Source organism: Gopherus flavomarginatus, chromosome 2, assembly GCF_025201925.1.
Source record: "Gopherus flavomarginatus isolate rGopFla2 chromosome 2, rGopFla2.mat.asm, whole genome shotgun sequence".
Classification (NCBI taxonomy): domain Eukaryota; kingdom Metazoa; phylum Chordata; order Testudines; family Testudinidae; genus Gopherus; species Gopherus flavomarginatus.
In genome coordinates, this window is record NC_066618.1 from 208,410,886 (window position 1) to 208,431,754 (window position 20,869).

The 20,869-nt window shown below is 39.5% G+C and overlaps 1 protein-coding gene across 1 annotated transcript in view; it reads left to right on the forward strand.

The window, feature by feature from the left end:
- Window positions 1-20,869, forward strand: part of PIEZO2 (piezo type mechanosensitive ion channel component 2) — a 484,884-nt gene that overhangs the window by 414,095 nt on the left and 49,920 nt on the right. The window contains exons 30-37 of the mRNA XM_050942210.1: window positions 151-272; window positions 1,245-1,316; window positions 6,557-6,660; window positions 7,533-7,631; window positions 10,008-10,119; window positions 11,906-11,971; window positions 15,630-15,796; window positions 17,020-17,195. Of these exons, the coding sequence (XP_050798167.1) occupies window positions 151-272; window positions 1,245-1,316; window positions 6,557-6,660; window positions 7,533-7,631; window positions 10,008-10,119; window positions 11,906-11,971; window positions 15,630-15,796; window positions 17,020-17,195 (918 nt within the window). The remainder of the gene's footprint in view (window positions 1-150; window positions 273-1,244; window positions 1,317-6,556; window positions 6,661-7,532; window positions 7,632-10,007; window positions 10,120-11,905; window positions 11,972-15,629; window positions 15,797-17,019; window positions 17,196-20,869) is intronic.

Below are 20,869 nucleotides of genomic sequence, written 5' to 3' on the forward strand. Positions count from 1 at the left end.
GCAAATGGCACAGTCATTTGAGAATCTATTAAAATCCCATCCAGAATTTCCTGTGTGTGTATGTATACATATAAGAAATATATACTTAAAGTCATGTTTCCTTGTGGGTCCAAAGGGGTGAAGGACTGAATATGATATCCCATTTGCTAGGATGGACCGCATCAAAGCCAGGCAACAAAAATACAAGAAGGGTAAAGAAAGAATGCTGAGCATGACCCAAGAATCAACAGAAGGGCAAGACATTCAAAAGGCTTCTGAAGAAGATGATGAAGGTACCTCTAGCATGTTTCCATGCCATAAATGTATCAGAAGTTGGAGCTCAATGCTAGGAACTCAGTAGGCTTAACATTCTCATTCTCTCTCTCTAGAGAGAGAGACTGATGTGATGGGCATTATTAGTGTAATACCATTTTAAAGCTTGATTCATCCAGATAAATATCTGGCTTTTGTACTTCCATTTTGAGAAAATGATTTGCTTTCAGGTAAACAGATATACCTTTGGTTAAATTTGTGCCTTTTAGCAAGGAACTGAATAACAGACATTTATTTGAGCAACGGCTGTATTTATAAAAAAATTTAGTGTTTCAAAAAGAGAAAGATTTACGATTTTTCAAGCAATCTTTTCTTGGCTGCTATGAATTTTTTGAAACCGTTGAAATACACAAACATATTTTATTGTTTGAACCACTATAGATTAAAATATCATGCAATGCCATTGTTTCCAATCATACCTAACTGAGGTTAAATTTTGGATCAAAAAGTTATTGGCATTTGAAATGTGCTTTTACAGCTTTGTTTTTTATTAATGCATTTTATTTTTCAGAGTGTTAACAAATAATGGATTATTTTTTCAGAAATTATCTTCATCTATGATTAATAGAAACTGTTTCCAAATCATGTTTATAGCATTTACAAGCAAGTTTTATGCCTATAGACAATAAAATTTTAACAAATGAACGATCACTGGACATCTATATAAACTTTTTTTTGTTTATTTTCCATTCATTTTATGGAAAATCAGTGAAATCCAGCTATGTGTGTATGTAGATATAAATTATAAACTTTTTATTGTACTGGGCTACCTCTTAAAACATGAATATTATTCATACTGCGTATATTTAATAGAGCTGAAATCTGATGTGCTTATGCAGTTTAGATCTATTGCAAAAAATAAGTGATTAAACAAAGTGTAAAAATGTGTTTCTCATTTTGTAAAATTAATATTTGGCCATATTTTATTTTAGGAGAAGCAGACAAAGAGAAAACCAAGGGCAAAAAAAAGCTGTGGTGGCGGCCTTGGGTTGATCATGCTTCCAGTAGGTTTTCTCAATCATCTTACAAATACATGGATTTACCCCTTATATCCTTGACCAGAATGAAGGCATTCCCACAACTTGTTTGTTTTATGCATGGTTTTATGATTGTGACTTGATAGAGTTCTTGATTGTATAAACCGGTGATTTCAACTTTAAACCTCAAGGGTCCAAATAAGCAATGTTCTGTATTTGCACATAACGCGGATGTAGATATTTCTGACCATTTGCAGTGATATCAAGTCAAATTAAAACATGAACTAAAAGAATCTACCTCACACACAAAGAAGGTGGAGCCTCCAAAAAGATGATAAAATGGTTTTAAATTTGAGAGTGGAAGTTTTGCCAATACTAATTAATCGTATGCATTTGGGGCCAGAGCTTAGTCCTTACTAGTTTTATTTTTCAAAGATAGATGGTTCACCAATTGTCATCTCATGCACAGACCACCATGGCCTTCACTGAGAATGGGATCAAGCCAGGTGCATAGGAAATATTCTTTTATAAAAATTACACTAATCAATTATGTCAATGAGAAGTTAGCCTAAATAAGAACTGTAGGTTGGGTCCCTCAGTAACCATGAGATCCTTGATTTGCTGTGATGTTTTCAAAAGTGTTGAGACTTTGCCTAACTCTATTTCCACTTAAGTCAATTAGAGATTTACTGTTGGCTCCAGTGAGGGTAGAGTTAGGCTAAAGGCTCTAGAAAATCCCACCTTATATAAATAGAAAGTATTTAAACGTGAAGCCTAGAAATATATTCATGCTTCAGAGATAGGAACTGATGGTGCCCGTGAAGCGCTTCTTCCAAAATCTCTGACTTTGTTGGTGAGACTTCAGAGAGCCATTCTCGAAAAGGTTTATATTATTAATGCTGGCGAGAAGTTCTGGTCTTTTCAACTTCTTCCTCATGTCAAATCTTTCCGTAGGTCCCTCTCTGCCAAAAAAATTATCCTCATTACTTCATTGCAGTTGCCACAAAATTGCCCCTACCCTGTGCAGCTGATTTTCTCAGCGGTGCTTGTTTTTACTAAATTGGGGACAGGAAATAAAAGTTTTTTTCTGGGAAAACTTTAGGAGACATCTCTTCAGAATGTAGCGATTCCCCTATTTAAATATTATTTTTTAAAATAGCTGAACTGCTTAATAAATACTGTTGTATTTAAATACTCCCTCACCTAAAGCCCACTGAAACCAATGGAAAGATTCTTATTAACTTCAATGGTGTTGTGATCCAGCCTATTCTGAAGCCAATTTTCAGTGGTGTGCACCTCATCGGCTCATCTACATCCCAGATTTAGACAACTAGATGAGCATCTAATCATCTGAACATGCCAAAAAAAAGGCATTTACTGCCTAAGTGAGAATTAACATCCCATTAAGGTTTCCACATTTGCAGATTGAGCTCAAATTGTTACCAAACTTGTTTGACCAAATTCTGTTTTCATTTTCACTAGGATAAACATGGAGTTCTCTCTTGACTCCAGTTTACACCATTATTTTAGGATTTACACAGGTTTAATTGAGAGCAGAATTCTGTTCAATATTATATATAATACAACACGTATGTAATACATAATGTAATTCCTTTACAGCCCTAAAACTCAGTATAGCTAGCCTGATAATACATGGACAGTTCTACCCTAATTTACACCCTTTATAAATCAGAAGAGAACAGGGTATGGCACTTAATTACCTAAACTCATATGTCCAATTACTAGATCTTAGCTCACAGAAATCATCTATTGCACGATAGTCAGTATCGGCCATTTAACAAGTATATGGTACTGATCAGAGTGCAAAGTTAAACTGAAACATTTGAAACATTTATGAATTATCACTTTCAGTCTTGCACCTCAAGAGTTGCTTGTTTTTCCCTTCCAGACATGTTTTTATGCTCTTTGTGTCCGCTTCTGAATTTTTGTGTGTGTGTGTGTTCTTGCCGACAGTATTTTATAGTATATTTCATGCCTTTTTCTGTCAAGTCACAAGTAAACTGTGCCTATGACTTTCTGTTTCTAAAGAGCATAATATTGCTTTAGAGAGACATATCCTTTTTCAAAAGCTTGCTTCTTGTCATTTCAGTTTAATTTAAAACAATCATAACAAAATAAACACAAGCTACAATTAGCAACTGTTTTCTTACAATTTTAAACTACAGTATTTTTTGAAGGAATTGGATATGGTCTGTCTTAATCCTCATACTGGTTTTGTAGTAAACAGAAGAACTGCCCAAACAAGGCCTTGATTTCAGCAATTTCTGATTCATTTCACCCTCATTATATCATGTTCTTAGGGAACAACATGAATTTTGGTGTTAAACAGTGAGCATTATTTAAATTATTTATTGCAATAATGCAGAAACCTATGGAAAGCATCATGTAGCCTGAGCCTACAGACACTGCCTGCCCTGCCATGCAGGCTCACTACCATGTCCATTCAAATAAAGGGGACTACACAGAGTAGAAAGCACAATAGTACTTACTGTAAGTGTTTACAGGGTCAGGCCCACAATTTGGACATTAATATAGACTGAAAGGAAGGTCTTCTGCATGGAAGGGTCACCATTTGTGAAAACTTGTTAGGATAATAATTGGAGATATACCAATCTTCTAGAACTGGAAGGGACCTTGAAAGATCATTGTGTCCAGCCCCCTGCCTTCACTAGCAGGACCAAGTACTGATTTTGCCCCAGATTCCTAAGTGGTCCCCTCAAGGACTGAACTCACAACCCTGGATTTAGCAGGCCAATGCTCAAATCACTGAGCTATCCCTCCCCCTATTTCTATACCCACTTTTCATAAAAGGCTAAAGAGATTTCCTTTTTAGTGTTTTGGTTTGTGGCTGTAGTGTTTTAGTGTTTTGGTGTGTTTGCTTCTGTTGAGGAGCCTGTGCTACTGGTGTTCAGTGTTTTATGCCAGTTCTGATGTTTGCTAATTGGACCATGTTTCCTTTTCATTCCATTTATACAGTTATGGACTCAGATACCTTCTGATCTCACACTGACAATGGGATGGGAAACATCTGTGAGATTTTCCTCATTGAGATGTCTCCCAAATTGTTCCAATGACGGAAGCAGGGCTTCTCCAGTCCTTGTGGAACAGGCCCCTGAGCCCTGAAAGGATCAGCAGGTGCCAGAGCCATCTGCATAGAGGTCCCTTGCTTCTCTGTTGGCTGTGTATCCCCATCCTTAGCAGTTCTGCTCTAATGGAGTGATGCAGACAGCTCCTAGCTGTCCTGATAGCTCCCAAATGGGGATTCTCGATATGGGTGGGGGGGAGAAATTAGTACACTTCCCACTCCTCCAGCCCTACTCCTCGCTTGACCTGCCCCTTCCTCCCTTGCAAATCCCCACATCTGTGCAGAGTTCTCCATGACACATGGAAAAAAGAGGAATGTTGCCACAAAATCCACTCCCTCAATGGGAAGGGGGGGAGGAGATCTGTGAGTGGATTCATGGGGTGCAAATCTGGCCATTAATTATTTTACTTATTAAATGTTTTAATAATGCCCTTAGGCAGTTAATGTGCTCTGTTTCATCCTAAGGTGTATCTGCCAGAGTGTGGTGGTGGTGGTGGTCAGTCATACTTTCTTTTTCAGTTAAAACATTCCTTATTAGCTGTTAGAGGAATATTTTGTTACATTACTGCCTCTTCAGAAATATATGAGTGCACAGCTGTGAGAGAGAATTTACATGAGTGTTTGTACAATACCGCAGCACAATAGGGCTCCAGACTTCAGAGGGTCTGTAGTTGCTACTATATGACAGATCATGCCAAGCAATATGTAACCCCTAAGTATCGCACAGACTGTGGGTCTCATCCTGCTGGCCTGTCTGCGGGGACAACTTTGGTTATCAGCCACTGGAATTTTTCCTGAAAAACAGCTCCAGGTTAGGGGCCTTAAATTATGAACATCTCTGTAAGCTTTCATTGTTAATGTCTCTTCCGGGGATATTCTTAGAGGCCTGTGTGAAATATTTTTACTTGTTTCAACATTTTTTTATTATTCAATATTTGTGATCCCAGTTCTGCAATCAGATCCATTCAGGTGGACGCTTAATCCCACAGAGTCCCATTGATGTAAATGGAGATCTGCACAGCCCCAGAGGTCCACCTGAGTAGAGATGACTGCCTCTGCTTTTAATGGCAATTTATACCACGTCTATGTTTGAATAGAGAATTGGCATCTCAGGTTTAAGATTTAATATGATTTATTAGTGTCCATCTGAGCAGAAAAGAGACATACAGACTGCCAGGTATGATTGAGTAGAGTTGAAGCTACTTTTATTTTTCTAGAGGTTTATAATGAGGGTTAAATGTACACTTTTTATATAAATATATATTGTTCCATATGTCTTGGGTGACTATGTGATATTTAGTCTAAGTAACTATTCCTTTAAAATCTTTCCGTTTACATGCAGGTATTACTTTTCCATTCTTCACTGCCAAACGTAATACTGTGACTTTGTTTTTTCTCTTGCTCGTCATTTTATTTTTCATTTCTTTTGTTTCCCTTGTTCATGTTAGGCCTGTTACCTTATTACATACCAAAATAATGCCTCTGTTCAAGGATATAAGGCCCAGTTCATTCACACTGCATCTTTAATGTATGGCGGTTTCAGAACCTTTCTGAATCCATGGGCAAAAACCTCATTTGTGATCATGTTTTAATAATAATAAAATGATTCATTTTAAACAAGCCAAGGTTTTCCATTACCTCATCAAAGCTTAAAAGTTCGAAGAAAATAACTCAGACACCCCATTTTGTAGTTTTAAAGGATGCCTCAGCATTTAAAAAAGCAGTTCTGTACTCTTTGTCCAGTTGTACAATTTATGTAAAATCATTCATTTACCTGCTGAGATTATTTTACTCTCTTAACAAATGAAAGCAACCATCAATCCTTGATATATTTAGGTTTAATTATGTATCAAGTTCCTGTCAAATAATTTAACGTAATAACTTGGTCTACTTCAAGCTTTTTCTTTACATTTTGCCAGCCCAGTTCCTCTTTGTGGTGGTGTTTTCTTAGCTTATTCTTATCTCTGTCATGCCCAAAGTACCACATACTCTAACTCCAAATAATCTGTCTGACACTGAGTCTTGTTCATCTCTTGTTTCATCTCTGTTTCTCCTGCTTTGGAGTCCGTTAATGATTGGCTGGTTATTTATATATCTTTGGCTCAGCTCAGACTAGAGCTCCTTTTTTACAAGAAATAATCAAATATTTTGTTTTATTTAGTGGTCAGAAGTGGAGATTATTATTTATTTGAAACGGATAGTGAAGAAGAAGAGGAGGATGAAAAAAAAGATGATGAAGAACCTCGGAGGAGATCTGCATTCCAGGTATTTTAGTAATGTGCTTGTCAGTTGAAGTTCTTACTGAGAGATCTTGAGTTAAGATAAAAGCATCTCATATCATACTCTCATACATTAAAGCTGACCGTAATTGTTAATATTTTGTGGTGCCAGATGTTTAGCTTTTAAACAAAACCTAAATTTGATGTCTCAAATACTTGACATTGTCCTTTGTTTTTCACATTGTTAAAACATTACTGTTCAAGACTGAAATCATTGCTTTCTAAGACTAGAGGATCCTATCTTTACCTAGGAGCTGTGACCATATAAGGCTCTTGATCCATGCACGCATCTCCAGTTGTGCACATGAGAACTGAAGGTGGAATATGGCTCTTAATACTGTACATTTTTGCCAGAGAGTTGGGTTGAGGCAGAAAAGTATGTTAGCTTGTGAGTAGCTTGTTAACTGCTTGGTCAGCTTTCCACGTTCCATACAACTCCCATCACTGTGTGTGTGTGTGTGTGTGTAGCTTTAGTACAATACTAACATTAAACTTGCTGTCTGTTATATACCCTACTAAATATTTACTTTTAACTACTCCATTTGCCTTTACCATAAATTGCCTCTAACAATCATCTGTCATGGAATTATAATGATATCTTTATCAGCTTGACCATTCACTACGGTTTACATTTATTGGACTTAGAGATAATGTTTTATATAAGCATTTTATTTATTAGGGTAAATACAAAAGCTCAATAATTATCTAACTGAAAGTTTACGGCAAATAACACATTTGTTTTCAGTTAATGTAAACCATTTAATAACAATTATATTATTACAATAATACAGACGATAACTTTTTATTAATACTTTTCCTTTTTTCTACTAATTGCTCTTCCTTTGTCCTTCTTTGTAGAGAGCTATTGGGAAATTTGCTTCAGCCATTTTAGCCTTGCCAAAGTCTGTCATTAAACTGCCCAAAACTATTCTTCAGTATTTAATCAGAGCAGCAAAGGTATTTGCCATTTCTCTAGTGTGCAGTATGTACCCTCATTACATAATATTCTGGCATAATGTACCCAACTGCCTTTGTCTGCATTTTTCCTCTTGTGTGAACCATCTGAGGAGCTGTGAGAGTCCAAATGTCATCATTTAAACTATCTGAAGTGTGCAAACTACAATAAGTTGTCTGTCTTATTTTAACTATGACCTTAGAGAGAAAATGCAGATGCAAATTTTGGTTTTCTTTTGCTATTACTGCCTAAGGTATTGTAAGAGGGTCACATCAAGTTGCATGCATCTTTAGACAGTATGGTAATCTCTCTCAGAAAGCTGGTAAGACCTTTAAAGTAAGCTAACAAAATACGCATTCTGTCCCAAACTCGTCCTAGGACTTTATTTTCCTGGTCTAGATCATCACAAATCTGATCTGTGCATCCTTAGCATTTTCTTTTGTCTTCCTCAAATAAATTTAGCACATTCCAGCCTTTTATAGTGCTTGTGGTAATGCACTCCATACACACAACATGATACTGCTTTAGAGTAAGCACAAAATGCATTATTGATTAACCACACCAGACCGTAAGCCTATACATTCTTGCTTGTCAAGTGTTGTCCAGTACTAAAATTCTAAAGCAAGATATATATTTTCCCTGGCAGAAGTTGAAATACCCTGTCATTTAATGTAACTAGAGTTATAGTCAGTTTATTAATTTCATTTATTTTCTTCATTCTTCCTTTCCCCCATTATCTCAGTCTGTTCCATCATCTCTATGTTCTCCTCTATTTACAGTATGATTACAAGCTGTTCTATAGCAGACTTTGACAGTGCCTCACCTGTAGTATCCAATGTGGTATGTTAGGTCAAGTCATTATTAAAATTGGATAAACATACCTCTAGATCACCCTCCCTTAACAAACACTCCTTAAAAAGCAAAGAGGATTCCGTGCCTCCTATGCCAACACATTTTTCACATGGCATTTGCATTGGACAAAGTAGCCTAGCAAAAATAAAATAGCTGACCTTAAGAGACTAGGAAGGAGACCAGCTTTCCTACTGTACCAGATCATTTCCCCCTCACAATTATTGAGCTCACATTAACAAATCAGAACCAGTCTGAAGAGTTCCTTTTCTGTAAATTCAGTGAAAAGACAATTTTGTGAAAGTTCTTAAGATTGTGTTTGGAATGCCTCAGAGTGATTTCTGTTCATAAAATAGCAAAAACAAATAAACAAAAGGAACCATTCACAATATTATCTCCTGTAATGGACAATTCCAGCTTCCCTGAGACACAGGTTTGCTCGTGTTGTTGTGTGCATGCTTGTATTAGTTTGCTTTATTTTCCCCCATGCATAAAATCATGTGCTCCTTGCTTAACAACTTCTGTTGACTAGAAATGAAGGATGCCAGTTGCAAATGATTTTCATTTTTTAATGAAAATCATAAAAAAACAAAAACACTTCTTTTGTCTCAAATTGCTATGAAATTGTATTTAATGTCTTTAGCTCCTGTTTCATGTTATGCTGTGGTGGAAAAAAATTAGAATCTTATTGCTTTTTTCAGTAACCTTCCCCCCACACCCTCAGCAGAGCAATCCAAACTACTAGTACATGGTAATAATACTTAACACTGCTACAACACTTAATAAACATTGGACAAACTCCTGCTTACTCACTCATGGAAATCAGAGTATGGTGAGCAGGATTTGGCCTGTTAGCTAATTCATCCCCATGAAACCCCACGGATGCAGGTAAGTATTATTATCTCCATTTTCCAGATAGAAAAACTGAGACAGAAAAGTTAAGTGACTTACCCAAAGCAACAGAGGAAGTTTATTGTCAAAATGAGGATGAAAACTCAGGAGTTCCTGGCTATTAGTTGTAGACAGTTCATAGACTACTAGACCTCTGTCTGTACTCCTCAGATGAAAAGAAAATCACATAAAATATATGAAATTTGCTGACACAAATACTAGCATTGAAATATTAATAGCAATTTTTGACGTTTTAGATTATTGGTGTTAAAGTTTCTATTTCATTGCACCTTACTTGTAATGCTGATAAAGTAAAAATATAAATTCGAAAGATTTGGGGGAAATGAGCCATACGTACAACCACTGTGTTAATTCCCAAATTTAATTCCCAGAACATTAATTTTTGGAGGTTCTTATGAAACTTGGTTCACCCACAAGCGTTTTCACATTTGTTTTCATGTTGACAAAAACAGTTCAAGAAAACTCAGCAGATCTGCAGGGAAGGTCTTTGGATTGGGATTCAAAATGTTTGCTCACCCCTGTGTTTACCCTAAATATGTATTCCTGTGTGTCATATACTTTACTGTTTACTTTGAAAACATGAAGAACCTGGAAATAAATGAGTTTGTTTCCTCCAGTTTGTGTATCAGGCCTGGATTACTGATCCTAAAACTGCACTTCGACAGAGGCGCAAAGAAAAGAAAAAGTTTGGGAAGGAAGACAAGCGAAGGCGAAAAGGATCTGGGGATGGTGTGTATGATTTTGGATGGTCTTCAGAAGTCCCCTTTAAACAAACTAAGGCCCGATCTACACTGGGGGGGGGATCGATCTAAGATACGCAACTTCAGCTATGAGAATAGTGCAGCTAAAGTCGACGTATCTTAGATCGACTTAGAATCACTTACTTGGCATCGTCGCGGCGCGGGATTGACGGCCACCGCTGTCCTGTCGACTTTGCTTCCGCCTCTCGCCAAGCTGGAGTTCAGCAATCGACAGGACAGCGATCGGGGATTGATTTATCATGTCTACACTACATGTGATAAATCGATCCCCGATAGATCGATCGCTGCCTGCCGATCCGGCGGGTAGTATAGACTTACCCAAAGAAGCAAAAACTCATTCTTCTTTCAATCCCTCGTGTGGCAAGCAACCATACCATCACAGAATGCTCTCAGTTCTGCCAGGGGAATAGGAAGAGTGCTTTGTGCTGTTTCCAGAGAAGTTTCTAGTGAGAATATATGACCTGAACTGAGTTTACCTTGGGTCTTTACCTGGAAGACACTGTATACTGTGCTGACTTGTTACAAAGGATAGCCACAGTGGAGGTCCATTCATGTGTCTTGTCAGAACACAGTAATACAAATGAGAAGAGATTACAGGGGAAAGGGGAAGTGTGACTGCCAGGGAGCTGTGAGATTAAAGACTCAGTTTCAGATTCAGAGAACTAGTAGGCAAGGCCCCGTGGGAAGAAAATCTAAGGGAAAAGGAGTTCAGGAGAGCTAACAGTTTCTTGAGGAAGCAGTATTAAAGGCACAACTGCAAACTGGCCTAGTGGATAGTTGGGAAGCAGTAAATGTGATATATCTTGATTTTAATAAGGCTTTTGTTAGGCAGCATTTGCCAGGCAGCAAAGAAAAAAAATTCAAATTTAACATTCTTTTCTTAGCGTCACAAAACTGTTTATGTACTGTGAAATGTTTAGTTTGTAAGTGATTTGCAACTCGTGAGTTTTTTCTGCATTTAAAAAAACAGATATACTCATCAGAAGTATTTTTGCCAATGTGTATTTGAAAGAAACGTTCATCCTGAAGCAGTTACATTAAAAGTCCCTCTATCTGGTACCTTCCTCTGGTACTTATTTAATTCTCTTCTGTCACTCAAGCTACAACAGCTATGTTAATATGTCAGATACTATTGGATCACTTCTTTGACCCACTTAGTCATGTCTGTGATTTTTTTTAATGGCAAATATCTGGACTATAATGACCATTACACTTAAATAAAACAGCACATGATAGATTCAAAACAACCCTTCTGCTTTGTTTCAGCTAATCGGGTCCATCTTCATGCTGTTGTCAATTCATTTATTCTCAATCAGCATGAAAGCATTAGAGTTCAATGAGTTAAATCAAAAGTAGGTTTAAAAGGGTATGCTAGCATATTAAAGTTTCGAGAGGAATAACAAGCAGACTTTTAAGGCTAGATCTTCAGCAGCTGTAAACAGGCATAACTCGGTTGAAATCTATGTGACTGCATTGATTTACACATGCTAAGGATCTGGCGCTTAAGGTAATTGGTAAACAAAATGTCCTTACAAAAAATAAAACCATGTCATTCATGGACCAACTCCAACTATGTTGTTAGAATGTTTTCTCCCACTTGCATCCTGTGAGATCTGGAGAAACCTGTTCTGCTAAGACTGGATGGATCCAAGTACTTCTTAATAACCATGAAATCTCTCTTCAATTCTAGTGGGATTTACATGTTAACCTCTGTGGGAAAGGCTTTAATCATTGCTTATATTTTAATTTAGCAGGAGCTACTGATGTAGAACATGAAGAGAGAGAAGATCAACCTGTCAAAAAGAAATCAGATGGGCCAGGTACGCAGGCAAAAGGAAGGCTGCACTAGTATTGCATTGTAATTGTGTTTGCGGGGATAAATGACATTACCGTGTGGTCAATATGTAAGTAACCCAAGGGCAACATACAAGCAACGTGATTCTCTCCAGCTTTCATCTGTTTAGTCAGAATCGCAACTGACTCTAGTCTAACCAAATACAGACATATTCATTCATGAAATCACAGAGGAAGAGATAATGACCTACTAAATCATCCAGTCCACTTCCCTGACAGTACAGAAGTGTTCTCACTTTCATGTGTTTTATCCAGTAGTTTTAAAAATCCCAAGGAAAAGGTCTTTCACAATAGAAGCAAATACTCTCAAGCTCTTCCCCAATGTATGTACACAAACAGACATCAACATTTGCGTAGTCTTCTGGCCAGTGGATGTATATGTATTATACATTTGTGTACTGTATTATGCCTAGCTTAGGATCCAGTCCTGCTTCTGTTCAAGTCAGTGCCAAAACTTCTGTTGACTTTTCTTGTGCAGGATCTGACCTTCAAATTTTAAGGCCAGTAGAGCCAGGTCCCTATGTTTATTATGTATTGTGCACTGCTGAGCACCCTGTTCTGGCTCAGCTAGGGACCAATACTGCAAGAAGTCGACTGTCTCCTGCAAGGTAATGAATGCCCTTAAATCCCATTGATTCTAACTTCCAATGGAACTTGAGAGTGCTCAGCACCTCACAAGAGGCAGCCAAAAACTTGGCCAATAACAATAAGCTGGCAGGTGGTTTCTCCAACTTAAATAATTAGTACAGCTGTGCCACATCCTGAAACTAACAATATGGGTCAGATCCTCAAGACTGACTCTTTGGCTTCAGGTGGTGTGAACAGAAGGATGGTGGCATCCTCTTCAGTCTAGCCTTGACCAGTTCTCACCTGCTGCAGTGTGACCTTCTCTTCTAGAGCTATTTATCTCCTGTATTTATAATGGAAAGGGCATGCTACTCTCCAGCAAAACTTGTGCCGCAGTGAATCATAAGGTAGCAAAGGTCAGAAACATGAGATACCTTGTCTCTTTCCCACAAGATAAGCACTTCTCAAAAGAAGAAAAGGTTCTTACTTCCTTCTGGCTTTTACTATCTCATGGTGTAGGTTGGTCAGCTAACATACTGAGATGAATTTCAGTGAATGTGGATGGTCTGATGAGGGTTGAGGAAAGGGAAATATGATGCTAATTGGATTATTATTGGGTTTGATTGAAGCAAGCATGTAGCATCTTTCATATTTGATTTTACCTGTTTCACCCATCCCCTAGATAAAACTCATTGAAAAAAGTGTTACCAAAACTGGAGGGAAAAATGATTAGAAAGGGTTATTCTAGTTAACAACTTTGGACCAAATTGCTAGTCACCTGCTAGTCCCATTTGAAGTCAATGGGAGCAGCAGGTTTTCATTCTCTCTCAGTATTTGACCCTTCAAGTATAACAGTCTCTCAAGAAAATAAATCTTTCCCTTTCTGAAGATGTTTACATGTGATTGATCCCCAAAAGATTGTTTTTAAAAAGTGACAGAGAACAGAATAGCCACAGACTCATTAAAAATGTATACTACATCACCTCCAATCCTGAGAGAAAAATGACCTTCTAGATTAGATTGGAAGTCACTGGCAAAGCATCTCAGTGAGACTATAGGATACCTATAATAGCTGAATAGTAAAATAGACTTCCTCTTGTTTGTAAGTAATCAGACTGCCCCACAATTAATCTCAGTAGTGCAGATGGTACCCCATCAATTGTGAGGGCATGTTTCAACACAATATATACTGTCTGCATATATGCTCTGTGTGTATGCAAGAGAGAGAATCACATTTTCTTTTAATGTGATTCTTTTGGAGGGGATATGCCCTGATTCCACCCTCCTTCCCCAAGACCCCATCCTCTCCTCTTCTGTGGAACAGTGAGCACACTGCGGTTCGGGCTCTGCTTCTCCCACTCCCTCTCCAGGGCCATCAGCTCTTTGGCCGCAGGGAAGGAGAGGAGGAGGGGCAGCAACCCAGCACCCTGGGGGAGGAGGGAGCTTGGCTGCCGGTGGAGGCTGCCCTGCAGCAGCAGCCAGCAGGACCAAACTTCTGCCCTCTGCCCCTGCAGGAGAGAGTAGTGCATATTACTTTGTTCGTGTATAACTTTTGCATGCCTTTTAAAAAACAAACTACTCACTCCCCAAAGTGCTGAACAACATAGTCTGGTGACATTGGTTACTGACACTGTTAAAAACCTTCTCAACAGCAGAGCTATAATGCTGACATAGGTCCATTTCTGTAATACATACTGTAAACATTTTAGCTGCATGTTGCAGATTCTTCCACTAGGTCAGCATTAGATACATATATCTGGTTCTTTCAGATTTGGAAACCACAACATAGGGCTAGATTTTGGTTTGGAAAGAGGATTTCAGCACTTTTATGCAGCACATAAAGCACTGTCAAATTATGAGAGGGCGGGATGGAGATGGGTTGCAAATAGTGGCGTCATTCTATAAACCCCGAAATACCCAGAGGAGCACCTCTTCATATGAAAAGTAACACTGATAGTACCAACAGCACTATTCAAGTCAGAAAGTACTCCTCAATCCAAGTTTGCTGAATTGAAACCATGAAAAGAAATCCAACTAAAACTACTGTTGTGTATTTAGATGCAGTGGTTGTTAAACACTGCTCCTTGCAACATTTACCTCTTATTGTGGAAGAGGAATATATATGTAAGATCTCAGCTAGCAAAGCGACTTGAGAGTAGAAGTCAACTGACTACACAGTGCAGAATATGTGAGAGAGGGCTCATAAAATGAGGCCATGTAGCCCAGATACAAGAGTAATAACTGTAGGCAGATCAAAGATACCAGCTCAGGCTAGCACGGTCCAGGCATGAGAACTGGCTAGGAGAAATTCCACTGGACAGAAGAAACTGAATGTGCCTAATGGATGCATAAAGTGCCCAGTTCTACAAGGTGCTGAGTGCCCACAACTTCCATTGAGCTCCTGGAACTGAGACTGTCTGCATCTCTGAGGAGATGCTTAACCCTTAGGGCTTTACCTCGCAAAACCCTTCCATACTTGAGTTCCTCTGAAGCTGGAGATGATTATTTACGTGACTAGCAGGATCAACCTTTTAGAGAGGAAAAAGGCATTCCAAGATTACAAACACTAGTCAGACCGACAGTCCACGTCTACACAGGAACACTCAGGAAACTTCAGACAAATTGACTAAAGGTGTGAAGTCAATGCACATAAACTTAAGTGTGTTAAACCCCCAGGATTAAGTTACAGCAAATTAAGGCCATTTTGCTCAAGAATGAGAGCAGCCACATTGAGAGGATTGCGGGGTAAATGGGGGTATTAATATTTATAAATTTACACACATTGACTTCACACCTTTAGTTGATTCACTTTACATTTCCTGAGTATTCATGGGTAGTCATGGCCATGGAAAGGTAGGAAAATAGCCCCAACAAATCAGATGGCTTTCAGCCATTTCCAAACATTCCTGCTGCTGATAGAGAAAGGTCTTGCAGCTTGGATTATTATATTCAATAAAGTAAAAATTGAACAAGCTCTTGTGAAATGTCTGAACAGGATCATCATATGAATAAAATAAGTTTATGTTCATTAACACTATCACTTTTTCGCTCTCTCAGATAATATCATCAAAAGAATATTTAATATTTTGAAGTTCACCTGGGTCCTTTTCCTGGCAACACTAGATAGTTTTACAGCTTGGCTCAATTCCATTTCAAGAGAGCACATTGATATCTCTACTGTGCTGAAAATTGAGAGATGTATGCTGACCAGGGAAATTAAAAAGGTAACATGTATTGTGCTTTATTTTTGCTCGTAACATTTGCATTGCAGTGATAAATGAGAGGTTTCTGTTTTCAACTTAATATGAGGCAGTGTACTAGAGATGGAAATTTGTAAAAGTCTCACTTACACAGATTTTAGAAATAGTGTGACTTCTATAATCCTCTGTTTCTATTTTAAAAAAACAAAGACAGATAAATCTCAAGAACTGTGGCTCTGAGCATATGTGTTGGAACTAAAGGTGTTGTAGCACCTCTTGCCTTGAAGTGGTTTCCATCACATACAGGGTTTACAGTTTGGTTCAATGGCTCTCAGCACTCCCACTATAAAAATAGTTCCAGCACTCTGTCTCTGAGCCCAAAGCAGCTGATTGGAAAAACAAATGTGCTCAGGGATTTAATTCTGAAACTCCCATCGAGGAGACATTCTTCTTTATTATGGTCCTACAAAAAAATTATAATGCTGAATGCGTGCCTTTATAAATATTTAAAAGGCAAAGGGTCATAATATCACAGACACTTGATTATAATTTCACTGCAGAAACAGTGGGTAAATATTATAAAAATATAAGTAATTTTTCCCAAAACTTTTGGTTAAAATGTGTTTCTTTTTTGTCAAGATTTTGAATTTAGAAAGTTGAATCAAATTTAATGAGAGAGAGAGAGAGAACTGAAATTCAAACAAGTAATACTAGCAAAGGGACAGACCAACATATTTTCATGTAATTTATAATTTGATCACTTTACTGAACTAAGGAAATCTGTGCATAAAGTCTCCATAAAACTCAGAAAAATGACTATGCAAAATAGCAAACTTCTTACTCAATGCATGTTCCAAAGTCAATACAGCTGTTGGTGGAGTGAGCTGGATACTGTATGGCCTTAGGAAACATCAGTAAAGTTGTGATAGCCAGAAAGAACTCTGCTTGGTGCCTGTGCGCAGGGTTGTGCTTACAGTAATGAAACCATCTTTTTGTTGACAAATTTGACTGTGAAGTCATTGAGAGAATAGATAGTGATGCCTCTTTCTACAGGGAAAGTTTTATGAACACATTTACACTTTTGTAAATGAGATCATAATCTGACTCTGACTGAAATAGGCTTGAGGAAATTAGGGCTTTTGTGAGTTTGTTCTCTGCAAAGACTCATTTCATGCAGCCAAATGACTGAAGAAACCAAAATCTCACACAACACAAATGCCTTGCTATAGCTCTTCTCTCTTTCTCAGGGGAATGTTCCAACTCGTGAGAGCATCCATATGTATTACCAGAACCATATGATGAAGCTTTCTAAGGAATCAGGACTGGACACAATTGATGAAAATCCTGGTCAAGATTCTAGTTTACAGGCATCTGAGAGGATGGATAGTTTAGATTCAGCTGCTTCTCATGACAGTATTTCCAGGTATTTTGTTGTAAAAACAAATCACTTGTTTTTGAATAGATAGAAAAATCACATGATAGAAATTATGTTAAGGAATTGTTGCATAATGTTGGACTTCACATCTGAAGCTGAAGAACCCTTTGATTTATCAGATTTATCAGTCACTGTATAGTAGATAAAAGATGATTGGATTGACAAACCCATGTGTTTCCCTCTGTACAAAAGTGCACAAAGGGAATGAATTAATTCTTATTCTCCCAACTCGCCCACCAAACCCCCCCCCACCACCACCACCAGTCCGCAGGACCTGGCTGGAGTGCAAAGTAGGCAGTGAGCATGGAGCAGAGCCCCAAAAGATAGACAAAGCCAGGAATCTGAAGGGATCCTGGTCCCTAACCTCATGGGTACTGGGCAGTTGCATGGATGATTACTGTCTACATTCTGCAGTAGGAGCAATTGCCATGCTGTCATTGGCTCAGTGCTCTCAATTATAGTCACTCTGCAGAGAGGAGTCACCGAATGTCGCTCATGCTAGTGCTACCTCAAGCACCATTTTCTCCATTTGTCTGCAGTTTTGAAGGTGGTTTGGGGACATACTCCTTAGTGTAGTTCCCTCTTACTCTTGACCTCAGTCCTTTTCCTGCACAGCCGAGGGGCTGCATGGATATTTTGCAGGGGCAACATGGTCACCGAGCTCTGGGAGGAACATCTGGCTGAACTAATTTTCCTCTTCATGTCAATACCAAATAACAAGCTTCTAGAGGGTTTTTGAACTATCTTACAGAGATTAATACACTGAAGACAGTCTCGTGGTATTTCACTTTGATTGTGAGAATAGGCACTGAATGAAGGAATTCCATCATTTATTACCAATGTTTTGTTCTGGATGGTTAAATTCTGGTCTCCTGCACATAGCCTGAGTGAAAGGACTTTGTTCTGGGTAACTATATGGGTTTGAGGGAATATAATTTTCCCTCACAAGGTGAAGGCAGGGCACAGAGCCCTAGAAATGCCTCCCTGCTGCTTTCTTCCATTCCTCTTGGAATGGTCCACTAGAGAAGTGCAGTTTGTGGGCCCATGTCTGTGCCCCACCATTTACCTGACCAACCCATACTCCTGAGGGAATTCTGCACCCAAAAAAAAATAAAAATTATGTGCCCAATATTTTAAAATTCTGCAAATTTTATTTGTCAATAATTAAATGTGGCTCCAGCATGGCAGTGAGGAACACAGGCCACTGACTGCATTGAGGTGGGAGATCACCTTGGAGCTCCCGCCTTCCCCAGTACAGACACTCAGCAGTGAGGCTGCACCTGACCCTGATACAGGGCAGGGGCTGGACCTGCCTCAGAAACATCCTGGGGCCCTGCCTCTCTGTGCCAGGTGCACCAGGTGTGGTGGACAGGCTCAGCCCAGCAGGATCCAAGTGCAGGGGGGATCAAGGTGTGGGTGAGAGGTTTCTGTGTGAGGCAGTCTGAGTGCGAGCAGCTGAGTGGGAGATCTGGATGCACCGGGGCTCATTGGGTGGTGCTGGGTGCAGTGGCAATGGGATTCTGCAGGGTGAAGAAGGTTGGGACTCAGCAGGGGCTTCTGGGTCTGGTGAATGGGGCTCGGCAGTGCGGTTGGAGGGGGCTTGGTGGAGGGCTCTGGGTGCTGTGGGAGTGGGGCTTGATGGGGCGGAGGTCCAGGTGCAGCTGGTTGGGGATCAGTAGGGTGGGCGTCTGGGTGTGGGGGGCTCATCATAGGGATCCAAGTGTACGGGGGTAGGGCTTGTAAGGTGAGAGTTTGATGGGCTTGCTTAACGGGGGAGCCCTAGCTGCTGCAGAGGGGATGCCACATACTGGGGTCCCAATTCCACCTGCGATTCCCCTATTCCCTTGTCTTCTTCATCTCATCCCCATGCCCCATCTCCCTCCCCTAACTTCCACATTCCCTCCCCCTGCCCTATTCCACCCCCCTTCCTTCCCCACTGCCTCTTCCCTCCCACCCCTCATCCTCCCTTCCCTCATTTCCCTCATCTCCCCTTATGCAGCCCCACTGCAGGCACTCACTGTTGCACAGAAAACAGGAAGCTCCCAGCACACAGAAGAGGAGCATGACTGGCACTTGGATCCAGGAGGCGGCATTCAGCCGCAGAGTCAGCAGAGCCCAGATGCAGCCTCCTTCAGCTGGGCAGCTCTGCGCTTACAGAAATGGGGAACAGTGGCACATAACCCCATGTGTCCCCCCCCCAGGCCTCACCTCTGTTTGGAGAGGGAAATTCCCACCCCCCAAACAATTCTGTGGGGGAGGAGGCGTTTTTTGTGGGCACACAGTCATGGAGAATGCCCCCAGGAGTAAAAACCCACCTATCCTTTCCACACTTCCCTGGAGAGGGATGCTGCAGAGTTCAGTGCCAAAGCCTTAGCACATCCTTGCTGTTTCGCACATGCACAGACTCTCACTCATCCACTTCCCCGTGATACAAGAATATCCTGTTTTCTCTGTGTCCAGTGTGTTTATGACCTTTGAGAGCCTGCAGAAGTTGTTCAACAGTGTCAGAAGTGAAGAAGGGAAGACCTCTGATAATCCGATAGTTGCTTTCTGCAGTTTCTTCTTCTCTGAAGCGTGGCAGTAGCCTCTCTCACTTGATACTCCCCTGCAAACTCAGTTGCTTGTATGTACAGTAACTCTGCTCAGCTTTTACTAATGACATATGGTCAGAGGGTAACAGGCTAAAAATAGTGGAGGGCTTGTCTTCCTTTCAGAGTTTATTCACAAGTAAGTGTAACTGAATGTCTGAACACTTATCTGAAATAAAAACGTGTAAGCAATGTGCATAAACAAAATACCCACAAAATTACCCAGCATTTCCACAGGCTGAAAAAAACCCAAAACAAAACACCAGGATCAATGCTGGCACTCATAAGACATTCAATAGTTTGCTGCAGTTTAACCGTCAAAATTCTTTATTTCATGGAGTACTAAAGCTAGCACACATTTCCTCATGGCTAACTACCAGGAGAAATAGCACCTGCATGTGTTGTCTGAAAATTCATTGGGGTCAGACTGTATAGGAAAAACATCATTCAGCCAAACTCTGCTCTCACCTGAATGCAAGACGCATTGACTTCACTTTGAGTCTCACATGGATATCTGAATGGTAGAATTTGGCTGTCAGGATTCATCTGCTCATGTAAAGAGAATACTTGTAGGTAAAAAACCATTTTCATTAAATAATATTTCAGTCACGTTACCCAATATATACTGTACTGGTGTACAGTAGATATTGAAATCAGCTGTTTAGCCGTGTGTAGAAGCAATATGGCTGTGTTAGCTGGAGTGCTGACAACAATGAAAGCCATATGTTGGGGAGGGTAATTTTGTTTTATAAAAGGAAGTCAGTTGCCAAACATAATTTCAAAAAATATGTAAATCTTGTAAATTCAATATTTGAATTCAGTCTCTTTAGTAAAATTGTATCCACTGTTGAGATCCAAGCAATTCTTGTTGGACTAACCACTTTTCCTCTCGCTTTCCTCCCCCTTAGCCCCAGCCCCCGCTTTTGAGTGACACCTCACTTGCTCCTTTCAAACCTTTAGACTTTGATGGTGATGGTGAATCAAAGCTGGGCAAGAAGATAAATCATAATACCTATTTTAACAGTTGTATACCCACTAATATAATCTTTGAAAAAACTTCATTTCTCCAAAATA